Source organism: Penicillium subrubescens (genome assembly GCF_028828155.1).
Source record: "Penicillium subrubescens strain IBT 31985 chromosome Unknown utg000004l_segment0_segment0, whole genome shotgun sequence".
Lineage (NCBI taxonomy): Eukaryota > Fungi > Ascomycota > Eurotiomycetes > Eurotiales > Aspergillaceae > Penicillium > Penicillium subrubescens.
In genome coordinates, this window is record NW_026643154.1 from 2,499,309 (window position 1) to 2,519,095 (window position 19,787).

The 19,787-nt window shown below is 49.5% G+C and overlaps 12 protein-coding genes across 12 annotated transcripts; 6 read left to right on the forward strand and 6 right to left on the reverse strand.

The window, feature by feature from the left end:
* Positions 1-60: 60 nt before the first annotated feature.
* N7473_005972 (class II aldolase/adducin family protein) lies at positions 61-957 on the reverse strand (the record flags this gene model as incomplete). The annotated part of the gene is made up of 1 exon (XM_057151912.1): positions 61-957. One exon carries the CDS (start codon positions 955-957, stop codon positions 61-63), a length of 897 nt encoding a protein of 298 aa, XP_057009717.1.
* Positions 958-1,561: 604 nt separating this feature from the next.
* N7473_005973 (uncharacterized protein) lies at positions 1,562-2,602 on the forward strand (the record flags this gene model as incomplete). Its single annotated transcript, XM_057151913.1, has 1 exon — positions 1,562-2,602. One exon carries the CDS (start codon positions 1,562-1,564, stop codon positions 2,600-2,602), a length of 1,041 nt encoding a protein of 346 aa, XP_057009718.1.
* A 636-nt stretch (positions 2,603-3,238) lies between these two features.
* N7473_005974 (alcohol dehydrogenase catalytic domain-containing protein) lies at positions 3,239-4,387 on the reverse strand (the record flags this gene model as incomplete). Its single annotated transcript, XM_057151914.1, has 1 exon — positions 3,239-4,387. One exon carries the CDS (start codon positions 4,385-4,387, stop codon positions 3,239-3,241), a length of 1,149 nt encoding a protein of 382 aa, XP_057009719.1.
* An 857-nt stretch (positions 4,388-5,244) lies between these two features.
* Positions 5,245-6,267, forward strand: N7473_005975 (TAXI family TRAP transporter solute-binding subunit; the record flags this gene model as incomplete). Its single annotated transcript, XM_057151915.1, has 1 exon — positions 5,245-6,267. The coding sequence occupies one exon, from the start codon at positions 5,245-5,247 to the stop codon at positions 6,265-6,267; it is 1,023 nt and encodes a 340-aa protein (XP_057009720.1).
* A 2,540-nt stretch (positions 6,268-8,807) lies between these two features.
* On the forward strand, positions 8,808-10,327 carry N7473_005976 (major facilitator superfamily domain-containing protein; the record flags this gene model as incomplete). The annotated part of the gene is made up of 3 exons (XM_057151916.1): positions 8,808-8,819; positions 8,871-9,050; positions 9,107-10,327. 3 exons carry the CDS (start codon positions 8,808-8,810, stop codon positions 10,325-10,327), a joined length of 1,413 nt encoding a protein of 470 aa, XP_057009721.1.
* On the reverse strand, positions 10,300-11,838 carry N7473_005977 (uncharacterized protein; the record flags this gene model as incomplete). The annotated part of the gene is made up of 4 exons (XM_057151917.1): positions 10,300-10,729; positions 10,784-11,204; positions 11,290-11,526; positions 11,670-11,838. 4 exons carry the CDS (start codon positions 11,836-11,838, stop codon positions 10,300-10,302), a joined length of 1,257 nt encoding a protein of 418 aa, XP_057009722.1.
* Positions 11,839-11,867: 29 nt separating this feature from the next.
* On the reverse strand, positions 11,868-12,354 carry N7473_005978 (purine and uridine phosphorylase; the record flags this gene model as incomplete). Its single annotated transcript, XM_057151918.1, is given in 2 exon segments — positions 11,868-12,122; positions 12,142-12,354. 2 exon segments carry the CDS (start codon positions 12,352-12,354, stop codon positions 11,868-11,870), a joined length of 468 nt encoding a protein of 155 aa, XP_057009723.1.
* Positions 12,355-13,284: 930 nt separating this feature from the next.
* Positions 13,285-13,972, forward strand: N7473_005979 (LURP-one-related/scramblase family protein; the record flags this gene model as incomplete). The annotated part of the gene is made up of 2 exons (XM_057151919.1): positions 13,285-13,615; positions 13,698-13,972. 2 exons carry the CDS (start codon positions 13,285-13,287, stop codon positions 13,970-13,972), a joined length of 606 nt encoding a protein of 201 aa, XP_057009724.1.
* Positions 13,973-14,242: 270 nt separating this feature from the next.
* N7473_005980 (TIP41 family protein) lies at positions 14,243-15,184 on the reverse strand (the record flags this gene model as incomplete). Its single annotated transcript, XM_057151920.1, has 3 exons — positions 14,243-14,356; positions 14,411-14,801; positions 14,862-15,184. 3 exons carry the CDS (start codon positions 15,182-15,184, stop codon positions 14,243-14,245), a joined length of 828 nt encoding a protein of 275 aa, XP_057009725.1.
* A 356-nt stretch (positions 15,185-15,540) lies between these two features.
* Positions 15,541-16,808, forward strand: N7473_005981 (aurora family serine/threonine-protein kinase; the record flags this gene model as incomplete). Its single annotated transcript, XM_057151921.1, has 3 exons — positions 15,541-15,633; positions 15,694-16,629; positions 16,683-16,808. 3 exons carry the CDS (start codon positions 15,541-15,543, stop codon positions 16,806-16,808), a joined length of 1,155 nt encoding a protein of 384 aa, XP_057009726.1.
* A 300-nt stretch (positions 16,809-17,108) lies between these two features.
* N7473_005982 (mitochondrial inner membrane protease ATP23) lies at positions 17,109-17,958 on the reverse strand (the record flags this gene model as incomplete). Its single annotated transcript, XM_057151922.1, has 3 exons — positions 17,109-17,336; positions 17,407-17,666; positions 17,730-17,958. The coding sequence occupies 3 exons, from the start codon at positions 17,956-17,958 to the stop codon at positions 17,109-17,111; spliced, it is 717 nt and encodes a 238-aa protein (XP_057009727.1).
* Positions 17,959-18,180: 222 nt separating this feature from the next.
* N7473_005983 (glutamate 5-kinase) lies at positions 18,181-19,750 on the forward strand (the record flags this gene model as incomplete). Its single annotated transcript, XM_057151923.1, has 5 exons — positions 18,181-18,217; positions 18,286-18,473; positions 18,562-18,672; positions 18,727-18,822; positions 18,875-19,750. 5 exons carry the CDS (start codon positions 18,181-18,183, stop codon positions 19,748-19,750), a joined length of 1,308 nt encoding a protein of 435 aa, XP_057009728.1.
* Positions 19,751-19,787: the final 37 nt, after the last annotated feature.

Sequence of the window (19,787 nt, forward strand, 5' to 3'; positions counted from 1 at the left end):
CTCCCCTCGTGCCATGGCAGGAAAGGATCAGGAAGTCGTCCTTGAAAATTTATATTTTAACTATATGGAGTTCGAGTACAATCCGCACGCCTCTACCTCCTTACGCCAGAGATCCCAGGGCCGTTGAACGGACCAAATCGTCGCTTCCGTGGCCGCAGCAGACTCCTCCGCGCTAAGATAATGGAGATCGATCCCCTCACCGGTAGTGGTGGCATTGACCTCAGCAGCGCCAATATCCCTTGCAACGCGTGTTGTCGTGCCACTCCCGAAATAAGCGGCTTGCATCAGCAGAGCCGTGGTTTGGATGGAGGCGTTTTTCTGTGTATAGATGGCCCGAAGCACTGCACTCTCAATGTTCGGGGCTACAATTGTCATGCCATGACCGCGCATCAAGGTGACGGCATTACCGCCGTCAAAGCATTTTGCCAAAGCCAGACCCAAATGAGGTGACTTGACGAGCATGTCTGGCACATCACTAGGACGCAGATAATCAGTCACATCGAAGACTGGTGGCGCCGCGCTATCCGGGCCATTGCTCCTAGTCCCGAGCCATGGTGCCATATGGTAACAGGCTTTCAATGGCACTTGGGATATACTGAAGGGAACAACGGCCTCTGAGTGACTGTGCACGACAGCTCCGACATGGGGGTGTCTCTTATAGATCTCAGAATGAATCATACGTTCAGCGTATCCCTTGGCCGCTCCCTGATCGAGCGGCTCGGCGTCCTCAATTCTGTAGCTGATGAGGTCACCCGCCGCGGAGATAGACCCAGGTGCAACGCTACGTGACATGACGAACACGCCGGTCTTGTAGGGGTGTCTGAAAGAGAGATGGCCGTATGCATCGAGGACGTTGTGGTAGTGGAGAATATGAGAGCCGTCCACAAGTTTCCGATAATAGGCTTGTTCAAGGGCTGATCTCTCAGCGGTCTGCTGCAAAGAGTTTTCTGGAGACATATTCTCTCGTCGTGGGTTGATAACAAGCATTCGTCAATTTATTTCGCGAATCCAGCAACCATGAGATTTATCCAGAAGAGGCCTTCTTGGACACGAGAGCCAAATCCTAGTGGAAGGAACGCGTGAGTGTATTCAGAACGTATTATAAACGGTGTTTGGGCGGGGATCTCCCGGGTTGAGATGCCAGTAATGGTCTATTACTGCTATCGGACCAAAAGTATCTGCCGAACTTGAAACTACAAAAGGACCTTCATATGGGTGATGTCTTTGTGTCGGCGCGTATTTTAATCTCCAAAAGCCGAAGCGCCGAGGATCCCGGCCTTGCCCCGAGAGGAAGCGATGATGGGAGCTGTACCCGCTGGTCGTGGGGTAGAGCCGGAAAGATCGACTGCTGCTACTAGACGTGGTCAGATACGGGCTCTATTAAATGTACTTCCTGTCTTCATTCGCTGAATACTTTGCCACAAAGCGAGGTTGGCATGTTGAGTATGCCAATCTATCCACTACATATATCTACCGTACCCCGCCCAGCTAGCTTGTATAGAGCCATCCTCACCCCCAGAAAAGTGCAACCCAGACCTATTTCTCGATTCCAATTTTGAACATGGCGATTATCACAGAGCTACTGGATGCCTGGCCCTTGGCCGATGACGTCCGCGTCATCCCTCGGCGAGAGGACCTCTTGCTGCAACCACCGCCCGAAAACCCCATGAAGATGTGGCGCGAGCATGATCTCCTCCAAGCGGTTCATTTTCCGAACGATTACATCCCGGCCAAGTTCTCACCCCCGAAAGATGTATTTTGCGGCGATACATTGCGTCTAGAGTGGCAACAGATGAATGCCCGTCAGCCCTTTTACCACCGCAACGCCGACGTTGACGAGATTTCCCTCCAGGTCTCCGGGGAACGCACGCTCATGACTGAGCTAGGTAGCGTCGAGCTGCGCCCTGGTGACTTCTCAAGGATCCCAGTCGGTGTGGCTCATGATAATTTCGGCCGCGAGGAGGTCCATTTGCTCTTCTATATTATTGCCCCCGTCACCGATGTCGGCCATGTCACGCTTCGATCGGAGGTCAAGAAAGAAGGACCTTTTCCTGGTTGGAAGAAGGCCTCTCCGGCTACCATCGAGATGATGACCGAATGTCTTGGAGCCCGGGGGTGCGACATGGCCGTGTCTCTGGCCGACGAGGAGTTTTTACTCGACCCATCTCTTGCCCAAAGCACATCATTCGCAAAGCCTGAAGAAGCTCTTCTAATCCAGCGCGCTGTCACTCCGGCCGTATCTGGTAGCCAGCCACAGAACCCCGAGTGGTTATACAAATCGGCTACCGTTTGGATCGGCAACGTCAGCCTCGACAAGACAGACGGAACAGTCTATCACCGTCATCGTCGCGCCGACGCTATACAGTACCAGCTGGAAGGTTCCCGCACTCTGGTAACCCAGCGTGGCACTATCGAATTGCACCCAGGAGACTACATATGCATTCCCAAAGGTTGCGCATACACGAACATAAGTAAGAGCCAGTGTCAGTACGTTGTGATCTTGACCAGCGAGGTAGCGCCGGTCAAGGCGCCCTACAGTAAAGCGGCCAGTGAGACCACATTAGAGAAGGTGGAAGCCATAAGGAAGGAAGTCTCGGTCTAAATCCAGAGTAAACATCATCCCGGAGCCTGGCAGCTCAAAATGAGAACAATTGAAGTTGTGTCGCACTCTGTTCCTCGTTCAGGATTTTATTTAGCCCCCTGAATCGTAGAATCAGCCGTAACTTCTCATCTCTTAGCCGCGGTTGGGAGAAATATTCATGGTTGCCATTCAGACGCGTACTTTTCTCGAGCAGTCAAAGACGACTAAATGGAAGAGATCGACACATCGGCTACTACATCCTACTACTGGCAGAAATGAGTAGAATATTAGCCACTGAAGGCTCTCGGGAAATAAAATACAAACCTTTGCCAAAAGAAATGTCGTTTAGGGAAGGAAGATATGTACAATGGGAGGGATTTATAATGCCAGAGAGTGTAATTGGAGAGATGTACAATATGGGAGTGTTAGATTAGAACATGGTGGGCCCCATCTACTACTATTTAGATCTCTTCATCCTCTAGATAGTTCAGCTTCTTTCATTCCTTGTCAATTTTTAGCGTGCCCCTGTACACTCTCCTTTCCACCAGGGAGAGATTTACAACGGGATAACAGAGAGAACTGCAATCGCAGAATATATTTCTTGTCTGATCTTCCTCTCCTTTCGCGACAGTTGAATTGGTGATGGAGGCCTCTCGCTTAGACTTTCTCCGGAATGACTTCAATGATGCTCATCCATACATGCTCATCCCGTGTCTCTATAGCATCGATAGCACGATGAGCGTCCTTTAACGGAAAACGGTGCGTGATGAGGTCAGAAATGACAAGCTGATCACTTTGTAGCCAATCCAGAATTTCCTGAGCGTCATCTCTCGTGTGGGCACGATTGCCCACAAGACGCCAGGCCTTGCTCATGATAAAAACCAGCGGGATCTGCAAAGGCGCTGGGCTCCCACCCATGTGGACAATAGTTCCACGGGTAGCTAGGGCTGGTAGAATCTGGCTGAGAGTTGGCCCAGCGGGGACGTAATCGATGATTGCAGAGATTCCTTCAGGTGCCAGCTCCCTGAGTTGCCGGACGATCGGAGAGGGCTGGGGAGGGCCAGGAATGGATTCACCTGGAGGCCCCGACGAAGGCTTTGAATCTTGGGATGGTGCCGAGATGGGAAAAACAACTGTTTCAACCTCAGTCAAATGTTGGATGGATTCGAGGCGTTCCTTTGACCGGCCCACAAGGATGATCTTCTTGATATTGGGGAAAAACTTGACCAGCTTCAGCGTCACCGTGCCCATGGTTCCAGTTGGTGCCGTAAGAATTATAGTCGAGTTGGGCTTGGTGACCTCAGCCAACTTAAGGACACGCAGGGCAGTGGCAGCATCGTGTAACTTGGCGCCAATGTCGAAGGAAACGTTGTCAGGGAGGCGGTCGACGAACCTGCGCGGCACGCGGACATACTCGGCAAGCGCCCCGTCGTGATATTGTGCGTAGAGACCTGTCCTTTCTCCAAATTTGGCGAAGCCCATTTGTGCCGCCTCATCGCACATGGAGTCGAACCCGAGCTGGCATTGGTGGCATTCACCGCAGGACAGAATGGGGTGGAGGCGCACACGATCACCGACATTCAAGCCGTCCTTGATGTTTTCACCAAGAGCTTCTACCACTCCGGCGGCCTCGTGGCCCACAGTGGTTGGCACGGCCGACTGGCCCATCTTCAGGAGCTTCATTACTCCTGGCGTGATTCCCGCCGAGTATACTTTGATCAGTACATCTTCAGGTCCTAGCGAGGGTACTGGCAGCTGCTTTAGCTTCAGCCCAGATGAGGCGTCTTGCGCATGTAAAGCCAACATTGTTGTCATCGTGAACAGAAAGAGTTTCCTGCAAGGCAGTAGGTGGAATAAAGAGAAACGAGGTCCGTCGATTGAAATGCTGTACCGGATTCCTGTCGTTCAACCGCTCATTTGGAACTATTTGAACCATTTCCCCAGGTAGTTAAATCAAGTCGACTCGATCCCGGGTCCGGGGAACCAGCGGAAAGTTGTTGATTCAAAGAATGTACCCCAGATCCGAGTTTGCTTGGTAATGCTCGCAATAGTAGAGGTATGTAGTACTTGGACGGTTCGGTTTGTCGGTGTTTACACAACTTTACCAAAAAAGTTAGCCACTGACCCACTAAAGTCTCCACATCTCCACACATGGCGGGGGCTCGGCCGTTCGGGATTCCGAAGCACTGTATGTCGGGGCCGACTTGAACCCTGAATTTTGCATATCAAAGATGTCAAAAGCTCTTTAGCTAGATCACAAGAAATAGTGGATTTCATGTTCTATCAAATGATACAAAAACGGCTGCTTTTTATGGTGATCTTGACAAATCCTTTTCGTCAAGCTGCTCAGAGCACTTTCATACTCGTCCCTCTTCCAAGGATCTTATTTGTATGACATTCACACAGGCCAAATCCAGTGGAGTTTGAAGCCATCCACGTGCCGGGGAACGAACGGAACCAGCGGGCAATGTACACTTGCCTTTGAATAGATTGCCAAGAGGTGTGCCTGTGGTTTTTGACTAGATTCCCTCCTTATTCACATCACTATTGTTGGTTACAATCTTCTTGATCTTCTTTCCTTTTTTTGGGTCCTTCTGAAACATAGAGGGTTGTTCGTCTCAATCCTATCATATCATCCAACTGCCCGTTCAAAGACAGAAATCATGGCCACGCCCAATGTGAAGGACATGATCGAACAGCAGAGCCGCGGCCCTCGACTGGAACGGTCCATTAAACTAAACTTCGTGGGCGACTGGGGCATGGCAAACTTCCATCGCATATGCTCGTGGTTGACACAGCAGTTTTGCGATCGAGCAGGGCCGGATAGTCGCGTGGGGATTTGGAATGTACGCTATGGCGGCATCGAAGCTGTGCTGGAGGTGTTTCGCGGGGAGGCACAGCTTGCCATTGCGACACCCGCACAGATGATGAGCACTGCTCTCACCGGACAGGGCATCTTCGCCCCTCACGGCCCTATGCCCTCGTTGCGTGCCCTCGGTGTGCTGCCCCAAAATGACCGTCTGATTCTCGCCATCCACCCCAAGTATGGGATCAAATCATTCGAGGACTTGCGCCAGAAGCGCCCTCCACTGCGCATTGCCACATCTACCAATGACGGCACCAACTTTATAGGCTTCACGGCCTACGCTTTCATGGAATGCCATGGCATTACACCTGAGGTGCTCGAGTCTTGGGGTGGCAAGTATGTCACAGCGCACCGTCCTGAGCAGGCCATCGGCCTCATTCAGGCCGGCGAGGCTGATGCGCTACTACAAGAGGCTATCATGACGCCCTGGTGGGCGGAAATCATGGAGAATCGCAAATACGATGCCCTGCCCGCGGAGCCGGCGGCTCTAGAGCGCTTCGCCAAGGGTTACCCTAACACGGCGAATATGATGGCCAATCCTGTCCCGGCGGGATTCTGGTCGACCCTCGCTGAGCCCCTCTCTACGCTCGACTTTTCGGACTTTGTCATTTTAGTTCGTGAGGACCTACCGGAGGATGTCGCCCATCTCTTAACCTGGTGCCTAGTGGAGACTAGGTTTGCGATTGAAGGTCAATATATGCACCTCAAACCCAACAGGTCCCCCTTGACCTATCCACTTGATCCTGTTAAGATGGCTCAAACACCGGTTCCGCTTCATGATGGTGCAAAGCGCTATTATCAAGATGCCGGACATCTGTGATACAAAATTAGTCAATACATCAAGCAACCTGAATAGATACAGGGTGAATCTAGTTAAGTTTGTTTGACTTTCTGCGGTCTAAACTTCCAGGAAATATTAGTGTTTAGTTACACCTAGATGTAGGAGTTGTGATCATTCTGAACACGGGGGAATTTTCACGATTTTTATAGACATAACCGTCGGAATTGTTGTAGTATAGCACAATATGTCTTTCTAAGGATTGCCACGAAAAAATCATGATGCTGAAAATTGTTGTGCTAAACATCGGAATCCCACCAAGTTATTGAGCTAAAGGCCATAATGCTAAAAATTGCGATGCGAAATATCGTGATACGTGATGCCACGAAAAGATTAGATACTACGAAAAGACCGGTGATGCCAAAAACCGTGACGCTACGAAAAGATCGGAGTGTTTCCTTGCTTTACGTATTATAGGCTAGGCGAAAAGAGAATAGAGATTATGGAGTTACGTTACTGCATTCCAGTTGGATGTAGAGGGAGGTAACTTTCGGCGAGATTAATAAAGTCATTGTGTAGCTATACTATGCTTTGAAATGAGGCCACATATGGGGGTGGAAGACACAGTACAGTGCAATTGAAGCGAGTTGACAGACCCTTTTACTTGTTTTACGTCTTGTAGTGGGTACTCGTGTTTCAGGCCGGGTTTCGGGGGACCGGGTTTTGCGCGGGCTTTGGCAGATTCCGTGGATTTTTTCAGTATTTCATGGCTGAGGCTAATCGCACGCCAACTTTGCTTTCGCACGACAGACTAATCTATTTTCAGATATGGTGGATAACAGGTGCACCGAGTACCTAGATATTCTCATAATACCTACTAGGCCCTTCCCCGAAGCTATTCAAAAGACTGTTCAAAAGACTATTAGAAAGATCTTTTATAAAGGGAAAGTTAAAGCATATATATTTACATTTTGAAATGGTTCCCCTAGTCTAGATATCAAGGATCCAGTCTACCTGTTCTCCACCATATCCGAAAATAGAATAGTCTGTGGTGCGAAAGCAGAAGTTGGCGTGCGATTAGCCTCAGCTTATCTCATCTCCTATCCACATTTATCCTCGGGGGTGGTACTCATGACGATTACATTGGATATTTTAATAAGTTCGTTTAGTCTTCAATCCCGGGGAGCTGTCGGTATTGTCGGATGTCCCACAACGGTAAGCTTGCTCTGTGGGCTGACCAGCGCCATGGCATTCTTTATAGCTCGCAGAGCGAGTTAAACGAGATAGGCGGGGGTGCGAAGCCGTCACACAATGACTCTGTGTCACTACCATTCCGTGTCTCCTGAAGCAGTAAATTTGTTAAGGTCTAGTAGTTCTAGGGTGGATATGATATTTGCTGGTTTAAAATCAATGAGTTGACTAGCTGTACAACGTCACGATATGCATTTTTGGACTGCGTGATACGTGCAGGTAGTATTCAATGACAATTTTACGGCGTTGGAAAGCTGTATACTGAGGAATTTTGCGATATAAGCTAAGAGGTAGAGAAAGCCTTCGAAAAGACACGAAGGATAGCTGCTATGCTCTATCAGTGTCCTCATTGCAAAGTTTGCTAGCAGCTTGGAAGAATAGGAAACAAAAATAAAGAATGGAATATATTTCACTGCTTTAAACCATACTAAGCACATACTGCATCCTTCTGGTAAATATGTCATTTTACCACTGTGCCTTTGGGGTAGACTTCTGCGACTTCCCGGAACTCAGGCCTTGCGAGAACATTTCTTAAATCTTCAATAGATTCCCACAATGGAATATCCGTAAGCATATTGTTCTGGCCCGTTCCTTGTATAGTTGAACTTTAATAATTTATTTCTGACCTTTCATCAACTCAGAAGGCTCTTTTTCCAGTAGGCCAGGACACGCTCGTGTCCACCAAGTGGAGCAACAAGAATATCTGATATGACAATACCATTTCAGTCGCATTGTAGTTAGAAGGGAAAGGGAGTATCAGGATCGAATTTCGCAACGTTTATCATGATTGAGAATGTAGATGAGGATATCAACTGCTGTCAGGTGCCTGACTGGCAACACAGCCACGTGGCGCAAGTATTTAGGAACTGTAGTAAGACGGGGAGTCATCGGGGCTAGAGCCTCCGAGTCTGATCCCAGCATAACTCGAAGAGCTCGCTCTGCGGGACTGTAATGAATTTTTTCCCCCGGGTTAAGCGAACATCGATACAGGGTGTAGGATGCACGTTTGGTTGGTACAAGGGTCGGATCAGCTACGTATGACCAATCAGAAGCGTGCCTCGCCATTTCCAGAACTTGGTCCCGCGTGTTCGTAGTTAGATGGCTTGAAGCATTGACAGCTCGTTCGTTGGTAATAGCCATTGTAAAGATCAATCTGGGGAATTAGGAAATTGTGGGGGATGTGGGGATGGATACAGAAAGGACGTGGGGGGGGCGGGTGTGTTGACATATGTAGAGACGAAAAGTTGAAGTATAAATCAACTGTTTTACCTTCGCAACAACTCAAAACTAGACCATATTTTCAAAGCTAGGCAATTTTGTCGACTGTCAATATGAATTCGCAGGTTTGTGACTCGCAACTCTCAACGACTGTGATCTCTAACAAACCCACGCAGGAATGGCCCCTATGGTGGCGGACTTCCGCCCTCTTGAACCTCAGCTTTTTTAGCATGATGACCAATGCATTTATTTCTGACATCTCTCCTCTTTTTGGCCTCATTATAGCGGACTTCCATATCACACCCAATGACGCAGCTCAACTTGCATCCTATGCCGTGCTTACCATAGGCGCAGCGGTAGGCTCAAGTGTGTTCAATATGGTCAACTTGATTACTGACCTTAAAGTCTTCAGAATCTAGCGATGTTCCCGGCCGTATATCTTTTGGGTACAAGATACACTGTTTTGGTGTCGTTGAGTCTGTTTTTGGCCTCCAATATCTGGGCAGCGTTCGCAGCGTCCTATAGCTCTCTCCGCGCCACGAGAATCATTGGGGGTTTTGCCGCTGGAATTGTACAGGGTATAGGACCAATGATGATACCCCAGATGTTCCCACATAATCAGCTTGGAAAGGCGATGGCAGTGTATGTTCTGTTTATGTCTATGGGATCGTCGTTGGGGCCTACATTTGCGGGCATCATTGCGGATCATCTGCATGATTGGCGATGGTTATTCAGGATAACATCAATCCTTCTAGGAGCCAACCTCCTTTCCTGTCTCGCTATGCTGCCAGAAACTCACCATAACCACCGCGACCCCAGCCAAGAAAGCCAATCCCTCGAACAGGGCAAATCTAATGAGGAGAGCGACCACTGCAACACTGTTGAACATGTCGATGAAGTTCCTCAAAGACAGCCTCTCATCCACTTGTGGTTTGAAAGATCATTTTATGTTCCGCAAACTGTTAAGAGTTACAAGCCGTATTTCCAGTACCTGCTTGACCTGTTGTTGCTGCTTATCACACCCGAAATAATTGTCACAGTCCTCATGTGGGCGTGTACAATTGGGTGGGTGCTGGTTGCCTCCATTATGTCGGCAATCTACTATGGTAGTCCTCCATTCTCTTGGAGTAGCCAGGAAATCGGTCTTCTCAACTTGGGCCCTTTTGTTGGCCTTGTCCTTGGATTCCCACTGGGAGGCCCGGTGGCTGACAAGGTAATTCTCTATATCGCCAAAAACAAGGAAGACCCTGATCCAAGGGGTCGTCTGGTTCTCCTCCTGATCGGGGGTATCATATCCCCCCTTGGATGTCTGCTGATGGGCCTGAGCCTCCAAAACCAATGGCATTGGATGGGCTTTGCTGCAGGATGGGGAATGCTGGCATTCGGGATCACGTCTTCCTGCAGCATTCTACTGACCTATTCTATCGACCGATTCAAGCAAAAAGCTGGACATGTTGGACTTGTTGTGCAAATGATCACGTACCTTCTTTCCTTTGCCATGACCTATTGTACGGTCGACTGGTATACTGCCCAGGGAGCACTGAAGCAGTTCGGAACCATGGCTGGAATTCTTTGGGTGTGTTACTTGCTTGGATTTTGTTTGTATTACATTCCTCTTGGTACTCGCGGTTGAAGCCGGTCGCCGAAGGACATCAGTAGCGGCTCATTTAGACACAACCGCCAGTATTTTGGATGTTCAGCATCAAATGGCTCATCAAAAGCAGACGGAATTGTGTCTTCCTGTTTGCTGTGTCTGGTGACGGCCCTGGGCCGAGACCCGGAATTAAGTCTGACGGCAGGAGCAGATTGGAGCTCAGCAATCATGAGCGGTCTTTTCGCGAAGAATATCCAGGCTAGTGCTTGTTTTGCAACTTCTCGTCTCTCTGGAATTTGATTCCCAATCCATTCCATTGTATCGTTGTAGAGGTTATTCAATCCAATAGCACCCTTTTTGAGCTTTCGCAGAGCATGTTTGACATGCCCTTTCGTTGGTAAAGGAGTCAATGAATTGATGTAAAGCTCCGCGAGTAGAAACCTGCAGTTGTCAGTATATTGCATCTCTCGGGATTTCCATGAACCGCAAACTAACATTCCATCAATAGTCCCAACAACCTTCCTCTTAACGTCTTGCATTAGGGCATTGTCCCAAATTTCTGGATCTTGGAGCATCATTTTTTGCTCGAGGTATGTTGTCACGTCGTCCTCAAGCGCATAAATTCGAAATAGCTTCTTGTTCCCAAAATATTTCTGTATCTCAGTACTCTCACACGATGTTTCCAAAACGTTAGCTCCGCACTTGGTTTGTAATTTGAATTCTGCTAAAAGCTTCTCGAGACCACCTTCAGAGCTCGGACCTTCATCAAGGGCGTCGATGAAGATGAATACCCTCGAGTAGCTCATCGCCACAGCGACGAGGGTAGCTGATACCTCCTCGATTAAATGTAGTGTTCCTTCGCTATGATGCTTAAACAGCATTTTCACTTCTGTCGGTAAAGATAAACGTGTCTCGGCTAGTTGTCTCAGCAGGCTCGAGAGTAGACTTCCGATGCGTTGCTCATTCATGGCGCCGAAAATTGCAATAGGCGATACCTATACCTTCGTCGTTAACGGCATTTTGAAGGAGATCGTTGATTGCAATCGAAGTGATGATGGTCTTCCCAGCCCCTGGAGTCCCAGTGCAAAACATGGTCTTTCGGCGTTCTTGGCGCCAGTTCTGGAATTCGATAGAGTTAAGGAACCATTCGCCGGTCCCAGGCTGTCGTCTGAAAATAGTCCCTTTGCTGAGATGCAAAATTGACGGTTGTGATCCAGTCAAGTATCTCGCAATCTTCCCTTTTATCAAGCTTAGATCTAATCTTTTCGATTGTCTCCCCATTTCTTTTTAACATATTCATCCCTGATCTTCTGTTAGATTTGCGAAATGTCATATCTTCAGCAGATGATCTGCCTTAATTTACATTTGCTAGGTTACATACGCTGCTTGGCCAAAGGCAGACTCTCAACCTCTTGCCCTGGTATCACTTGTAGAAGTTGTCTTGCGTAGAAGGCCGCCGTTGCCGCTGCATATGGCTGCCAGGCTTTGCTTTTATGAGAGTCGGCGTAGTTGCCCATGCCTCGAATGACAAGACAGGGAAACGAGTCCATCAATCTTACCAGAGATGTTAGAAATGCCACTAGCGTAGTGTGCCAAAATGACCTGCAGCCTCCATCTCAAAACAAATAATATTTCCCTCGCGGGCCCACTTATCCGGCAAGATGGCGTCCCTCATCACGTCGTCCGCAGAGCCAATGGTCCCGTTATGAATATGAGGATCGGCTCCATTGCGTAGATTTCGCTTGACAAGATTGACGTTGTCCGGTCCACAACATATTTTGCACGACTTCTTTTTGTCCACATGAACAACATTTGATTTGAACAACCGGTCCGGCTATGAGTCCAAATCTCACGGATGGAAAACTGCGGAGCATGTCGTTAGCAACGGTGGCCGCTGAAACCTTGCCTGTTGCTTGAGATGGCAGACATGCGATGACAATCTTGTGAGTACCGATCTCGCCAAGGATGTATGAATTTTTGTCCTTTGGGTCGACTGCCGGAAAAATCGGGTGCTCTTTATCGAGCATGACTGTCGCTGCCACCAGCTCGGTCTTGGGCAAGCACATATCCATCCAACCGTATAGTCCCTGTGGACGAACTGCCGAGTCTGAGACATGCTTGGCCCGAGTGGTGGATACCCTCAACGCGGAGAGATTTAAAAATCGTTGGTCGTGGAAAGTTCAATCTTGTGAACAACTTATACTTGAAATTTACCTTGGTCAGGTACTGAAGGTCGATTAATCCCTGAAGGGGCGATTTGAGACTTGTGAAAGAGGGCCTAGCAGGGCGCTTAGCATCCTCAAATACATAATACATTCACTTCACAGTTGATAGGATAATAATCAGCCGCACGCTTGCTGGACCAGGCTATGCGCTGAATGATGAGTTGGTCTTGATACTATTCGTCCAAACCGACTTATTTGACCCACTTGGGCTGAGAACATATGCACTTAGCCACCACCGGGTCGGGATAGGTAAGATCTTAGAAGAACTGGTAGTTAGAGTGCCTCTCAAGGCGGAATCAGGCCTTGTCGCTGTGATAGTTTGCTCGAATATTCATCTACATATGGATCAGCTAGAACCTGGCTATGATATACTGTAGGCACATGCCTGGGCACGTAATGCAGTTGAATTTCCGTTTCGCACTGGATCTGGACAAATTTGACTAAATTGACTCCTTGCCCGAAGCTGAACTGGTCACTCCATCCACCAATCTTAAGACCCTATTGCCTCTTCACTTTCACTTTTCGATAAGCTATGTAAGTACTCTATATGTATAGCCAATGTAGGCGGTCGGGTAGACCAAATATAACTGGGTAATTCGTCACAAGGCCGGATTGGGCCGACAGCCCCCCTGCCCCGCTTAATCTAGGTGATCATCAACTTAAAAGGCGATCTTGCCCCGCGAGTCTTCCATGAAGGACTTCTGAAATAATAATTCATCTATCTCATCGATTCGAGTCAATCTCATTGCCATATTGTATTATACCACCGCCATGGGTATCCTCGGTAACCACAATCTCGAGCCTTTCCTCGAACCTATTGCCATTTTCAACCAATTCGTGGCGAATGAGCCCCAGACGCTTATTATGAAGGAGAAAGTCCTCTCTGTCTCTGGTGATAGCTTTGAGGTCAAGTTAGCCAGTGGGCAGTCACTTCTGAAAGTTCACGGAGCCTGGGTCTCGATTTCCGGTCGGAAGAAGGTTGAAGACATTCATGGAAAGCATCTCTTTGATATTGTCAAGGAGCATCTGCACCTGCATACGACCTATGGGATTGAAGACTCGCATGGCAAGAAGATTGCTGAGGTCAAGAACAGCCTCGCATGTAAGTTCCATCTGTTATCAATCTCCGCCTATCCTAATATCTGGTTGGAATTTGAATGTCACCAGAAGGCTGATTATACTAGTGCTCGGCTCCAAAGCAACCGCCACTTTCACTGATTCGCAAGGGAAGGCCGTGACTCTGAAAATGAAAGGGGGCTGGTTCGACCGTACCGCCGACATCGTAGATGAAAGAAGCGGTAAAACTGTGGCCCGCATCGACCGAAAGCTGCTTAGTGGCCGTGATCTTATATTTGGCCAGCAGACTTACGCCGTCGTGGTGGCTCCAGGAGTTGATGCAGCATTGATCGCCGCATTGTGTATATGCTTTGATGAGAAGAACAATGAGTCGTCTAGCTAGTAGCCATGTCAGGATGCAGTGCTACAAGATGCAATCGCGAGACAGCGCTTGCATGATCGGCTTTTTTAGATTACCAAATTGTTAAAACCTCCAGGTTGACTTTTCACATTGCCAGTGCAAATCACAGATGAAAGGGCTATGTTGCTTAGTCTGATTGACCTTCTATTTTCAATTGAGAATATTTGTTTCGTCTCTTTCTCATTTTGCGTGATATTCATACTTCATAGGCTTGAGAACGGAGTCCTAAGGGACCCCGAATAGTTTAGGGTTTTAGCCACCAAGAACCACTTGTTCGGAGCGCTTCTCCACGATAGGCAAGATCTCTGACAGCCGGTTTGGATCTCTCATCAATGCTGGAATGTCATCGCGAGTACCTGCTAGGATCTGGGAAATGTCAGTATGTTCTACCGAGACACGACACTGGCAAAGGGGTCCTACTTGTCTAACTTTCTCATATTCACACTCCTTCGACTGGTATTCCCGAATCACCTCGCGAGTCTCGAAGTCAACGTAAACCCGAGTGTCGCGAAGACGTATCAAAACATTGTCCAAACGCATGAAGAACCTCGACAATAGCAGGAGTCTGCCAGGCATGACACGAATCTTGCAAGACAACATTGCAATTCCATTGTCGGCCAGCTCATCTTCGTATAGCACAACTTCGTCGAAAAAAAGGATAGGGTCAGGGCGCTTCAATAATTCGATGGGAATCGGCTTCTCGGTCTCTTCAAATGGGGGCGCATTGGGACTGAGTGTGCCCTTGTAATCGGTGCTGTAGGACCAGTCGAACGGCTTGACGACCTCTTTGATTCCTTCATGTGTTTTCTCTCTATTTGAGGTATCCTGTCAGACCAAAAGCGAGTACCTCACCGGGAATCACTTGCATTACCTGCTTTGTTGCCATTCCTTTGAATATGCGACCTGCAGCATGGACTGCCCAGTCTTGTCAACCCGGTCGAGCGCGTCAAACGCGTTGAAGTCGATTCCCCAACCAGTCTTCTCATGTTCAATGGTGACATGGTTGTCTCCGAAGATCATCTCAGGCGGTGCAATGCCCAGCTGCTTCGTCATCTCCTCAATGGGCTCCGCTTTGAGGATGGGGAGCTTCTGGGTGGCGATGCGGAACCCCCCAACAAAAATCACATGAGGCCTTTGCGTCTCAGGGGAGACTGCCCCATGGCCCGTAGGCGCGGCAGAGGGTCTGGAAGCCATGGACAGATCAAAACTCGACCATATCGTCACAGAGAAAGCGTTATCTAGCCTAGCGACCGATCTCGTGCTGATAGCGATAGCCCCGCGGCGCACGGAGAAAGAGGCGGGCCGATGCGTTGCTGGGACGACGGGCTGGGGCGGGCACCCAAACATCCGTTCCTCTCTTCTCCATCTCCGTCTCCATTCTCCATCCGTCCATCCGACCAATTCGACAAACACCCCAACCTGAACTATGCTGGTGAAGGCTTGAATTGATTTTTTTGTGTTCCTTTGCTTTTTGCCCACCAACACCAACCACACTTCTCCCTTTTCTCCCTTCCATCGCTTTCTTCCATTTTTCGCACCCTTTTCTAGCAATGGCGACCAAGACGCTGGAAGCTCGATTCGAGCATTTGTCCGTTAAGGACGAAAAGGAAACCGGAAACGATCGCACATATGGAAAGCACAAGGTATTACCGAGCTTCAATTATGGGACAAAACAATAACATGCTGACTCGATCTCGCTGAAGGGCTCCGTCTCGACCGCCGTCTCTCTGTCTGGTCTTGGTGGTTCCGCGTCCAATTCCAACCGGGCACACTTGCTGAAGCTGGCTCTCCAAAATACCAACGACAACAAGGTCAATTCGATGAATGTTCCCCCCTCTCCTGGCAAGGGTGCGATTGTGTCTCGGAATACCGATGAGAACGGTGATCAGCGCAGCGCCACTCCACTCTACGATCAGCCCAGGTCGCTGCACCTGGGCATGTTTGAAATCGGCAAGCCCCTCGGCAAGGGCAAGTTTGGCCGTGTCTACCTTGCCAAGGAACGATCCTCGGGCTTCGTCTGCGCTCTCAAGGTGCTTCACAAGTCGGAGCTGCAGCAGGGTGGTGTCCAAAAGCAGGTCCGTCGTGAGATTGAGATCCAGAGCAACCTCCGTCACCCCAACGTCCTCAGACTGTATGGTCACTTCCATGACAGCAAGCGCATCTTTTTGATCCTTGAGTTCGCTGGTCGTGGAGAGTTGTACAAGCATCTTCGCAAGGAGCACCGCTTCCCGGAATGGAAGGCTGCGCAGTACATCGCTCAGATGGCAGCAGCTTTGAAGTATCTCCACAAGAAGCATGTCATGCACCGTGACATCAAGCCTGAGAATATCCTGGTCGGCATCCACGGCGAGATCAAGATCAGTGACTTTGGCTGGAGTGTCCACGCTCCCAACAACCGGCGCCAGACGATGTGTGGAACTCTCGACTACCTGCCCCCAGAGATGTTGAAGCCCGGCTCGCAGGACAACTACTACAGCGAGAAGGTTGATCTGTGGAGTCTTGGTGTTTTGACCTATGAGTTCTTGGTTGGCGAGGCGCCCTTCGAGGATACCCCGGTGATGACCCAGCGACGAATTGCCCGCGCAGACATGTCTGTGCCGTCCTTCGTCAGCCCCGAGGCGAAGGATCTGATCAAGAGAGTGAGTTTCCCCCTCAATGTCATCTACGAACTCAATTTCTAACTTCAGTACAGCTCCTCGTTCTCGACCCTGAGAAGCGCATTCCCCTTGACGAGATTCAGCGTCACCCTTGGATTGTCAAGCACTGTGTGAAGGACCCAAAGCGAAGCTCAGGTTCTTCCAAGGATGGGAAAGCATGATGAACTATGCATGACAGATTGGTGTTCCGGTTTCTATTTTTTCTTCATCCAGCCTTGCCTACGACAAGGTTTTTAGGCGTCGGTTTTTGTGCATCATTGGAGTTGTTTTTCTTTCACGGCGTATAGTCGGGCAGGCATTTGCGATATGGGGAAATATGGGCTTTTTAATCTTTGTTTTTCAATCGATGCCAATGCAAAATATGGTACATTCAAATCAATTCTATGGTACAGAGTATTCGGTGTGCAGGGCGAGTGGAGTCGTAGACAGAAAAGAAACACAACGGCAGGGGGAACTTGGTATCATCGGTAAATTTCATCAAAGGGCCTCGTGTCTCGGAAACAGCTATCCCACACTTCGTTCACCACCTGCTCCGCGTGAGCCTCATCTCGGCAGGTCGGGCGTGCCCTCACAGAGAGAATTGCTCTCCTGCGTACACACTCCTGATGTTGCTGGGTGAACTTCCATTGGCCTCGGCGGAAGAACTCTCGCGCCCATCTGCATTCGCCGCTCAAGGAGCTAGCTCGGATCTAGAACGAGTCAAACAGTCAGCAGGAGGTCAGAATGATGGAGGCACGGATTCCCACTGAATGTACATACCTCTGTACAGGCAGCGTGTCGCAGGTTGTCCGTCCAGTTGACCTTGAATCGCAAGTGGTCGTATGCGTGGACCATCTCGTGAGCCATGGTGTCCTCCAAATGACCCTGATCCTTCATCTCATTGGCGCACAGCAGAATGCCGAATTCAGGATCAAATCCACCTGCCTTTCGACTCGTGCATCGGCGGCAGTAGATGTTGTGACTGTGAAGATCGCCTCCAAGCTGGCGGATGTTATCGCTGAGGAATCGAATGACGGGGCCTGTAAAAATAAAAATTCAGTCTCTCCATTCTGACTATACTCCACCAGGATCTTGTCACTCACTGTACTGAAGCAAATAATCACGCTGGTCCTCGCAGCGCTTGCAATCCGCAGATTCATTGCGCAAGTCTCGCGCAACGCGGAACTGCTCAATGCCCTCGGAGGTCATCTTCCCCGTCAAGATCCGGTAGATATTGCGGAACTGGGTGAACGTGTCATCTCCAGCAACATATCCAGTCTCCGGCTTGTCATTTGAAGGTGCAGCCGCACCTGGCGACTGAGAATCGGACATCTTGGGCTCGCGGACTCCAAAGAAGCACGTCGGCAGAGACGAAGAAACTCCGATGGGGCGGAAGATGCCGGCAGAAACGGCCGAAGATGCCCCGATGCAGGCGGGATGAACGAATCTTTCCCGTAAGACAAACTGCGGGGTACAGCGATCTTTTTCTATTTATTGCGATCAAGTGCCTCGGGGGAGGGTCTGTTTCTTACTGATTGATCTTCTTGCGCAAACATGGCAGCCACGGGGCTGACGATCGTGATTAAGCTGGGTGCGGAGATATATATTCTGCGATTGACTAGAGGTGTGACTCAACTAACACTTTCTATGTTTTGGCAGGGACCAGTTCAATTGTCGACGAAAAAACCCACGAGCCAATTCTCTCAATTCTCACATTGATTGTCGAGACGGTAGCCCGATTGCGCAAAGATGGTCACCGCGTGGTATTGGTCTCGTCTGGTGCTGTTGGTGTTGGCTTGCGGAGGATGGACTGGGATAAACGGCCTACACACCTGCCCCGAATACAGGTACGAGCTTGATGATTAAACAAGCAGTGATGTTGGAATGGAGGGCAACATGCTTCTGGGTGGTAATGCTGACAATGGAGCTCTACAGGCACTCGCTGCCGTTGGCCAATGTCGGCTAATGAGTCTCTGGGACAACTTGTTCTCACATCTCCGAGTCCCAGTGGCTCAAATTCTTTTGACGAGAAATGACATTGCAGATGTAAGATGCAAACCCCTATTATCTATGCATGGCCTGTCTCTAACACCAAAACAGAGAACTCAATACATCAATGCTCAAAATACCTTTGAGCAATTGTTCGAGATGGGTGTTGTTCCCATTGTCAATGAAAATGATACCCTTGCTGTTTCTGTATGGACGTCCCTTCGTCAGCTTGAAAAGAACCCGGTCTAATATCTTCTAGGAAATCAAATTTGGCGACAACGATACCCTTTCCGCGATTGCAGCGGCCACCGTCAAGGCCGACTATCTATTCTTGATGACCGATGTTGATTGTCTCTACACGGCCAACCCTCGGACAAACCCAGACGCCGAGCCCATCGAAGTTGTATCCGATATCTCGCTGTTGGAGGCTGATGTCTCTTCTGCCGGCTCAGCCCTTGGAACCGGTGGCATGAGCACTAAAATTGTGGCTGCCAAGCTCGGAACTAGCGCTGGTGTGACCACTATCATTACCAAGAGCTCCAAGCCCGGAAACGTTCACGACATTGTCAAGTACTTACAACGTCTTCAAGAAAACCCCGACGAGCAGGCCTCCGACATCCCACCTCCTCCTCTCCATACTCGGTTCCTCCCCTCGGATACCCCAATCCAATCCGTCACCTTCTGGTTACTCCATGGCCTGACACCCCACGGCACGCTATACATCGACCAAGGAGCCTACGACGCGATCCTGAACCACAAGGCCAGTCTACTTCCCGCTGGAGTAGTCGGTGTCGAAGGACACTTCGCACAGCAAGAAGCCGTGCGGCTGGTAGTCGCGGAGAAGCCCTCGCCTGATGCCCTTGATGGTGACTTTATCCACCACGCGCAGGAGCCTCGGGAAGTGGGTCGCGCACTGGTGAATTACGGCTCCATGGAGATCGCGCTCATCAAGGGCCACCGAAGCACACATATTGAGTCATTGCTTGGCTGGTCTGAAAGCGAATATGTTGCCTTGCGGGAGAATATCTCCTTCCACCCGCAAGAAAGCCGTTCGGTCACGCCGTGTCTTACTCCCGCACTGGAGGAGTGGAAATCACCCAGATCGCCCCGGTCACCACCCAACGGGCGTTCATAACGTTGCACGAATAATGTGAAAATGAAAGAATAGGGGA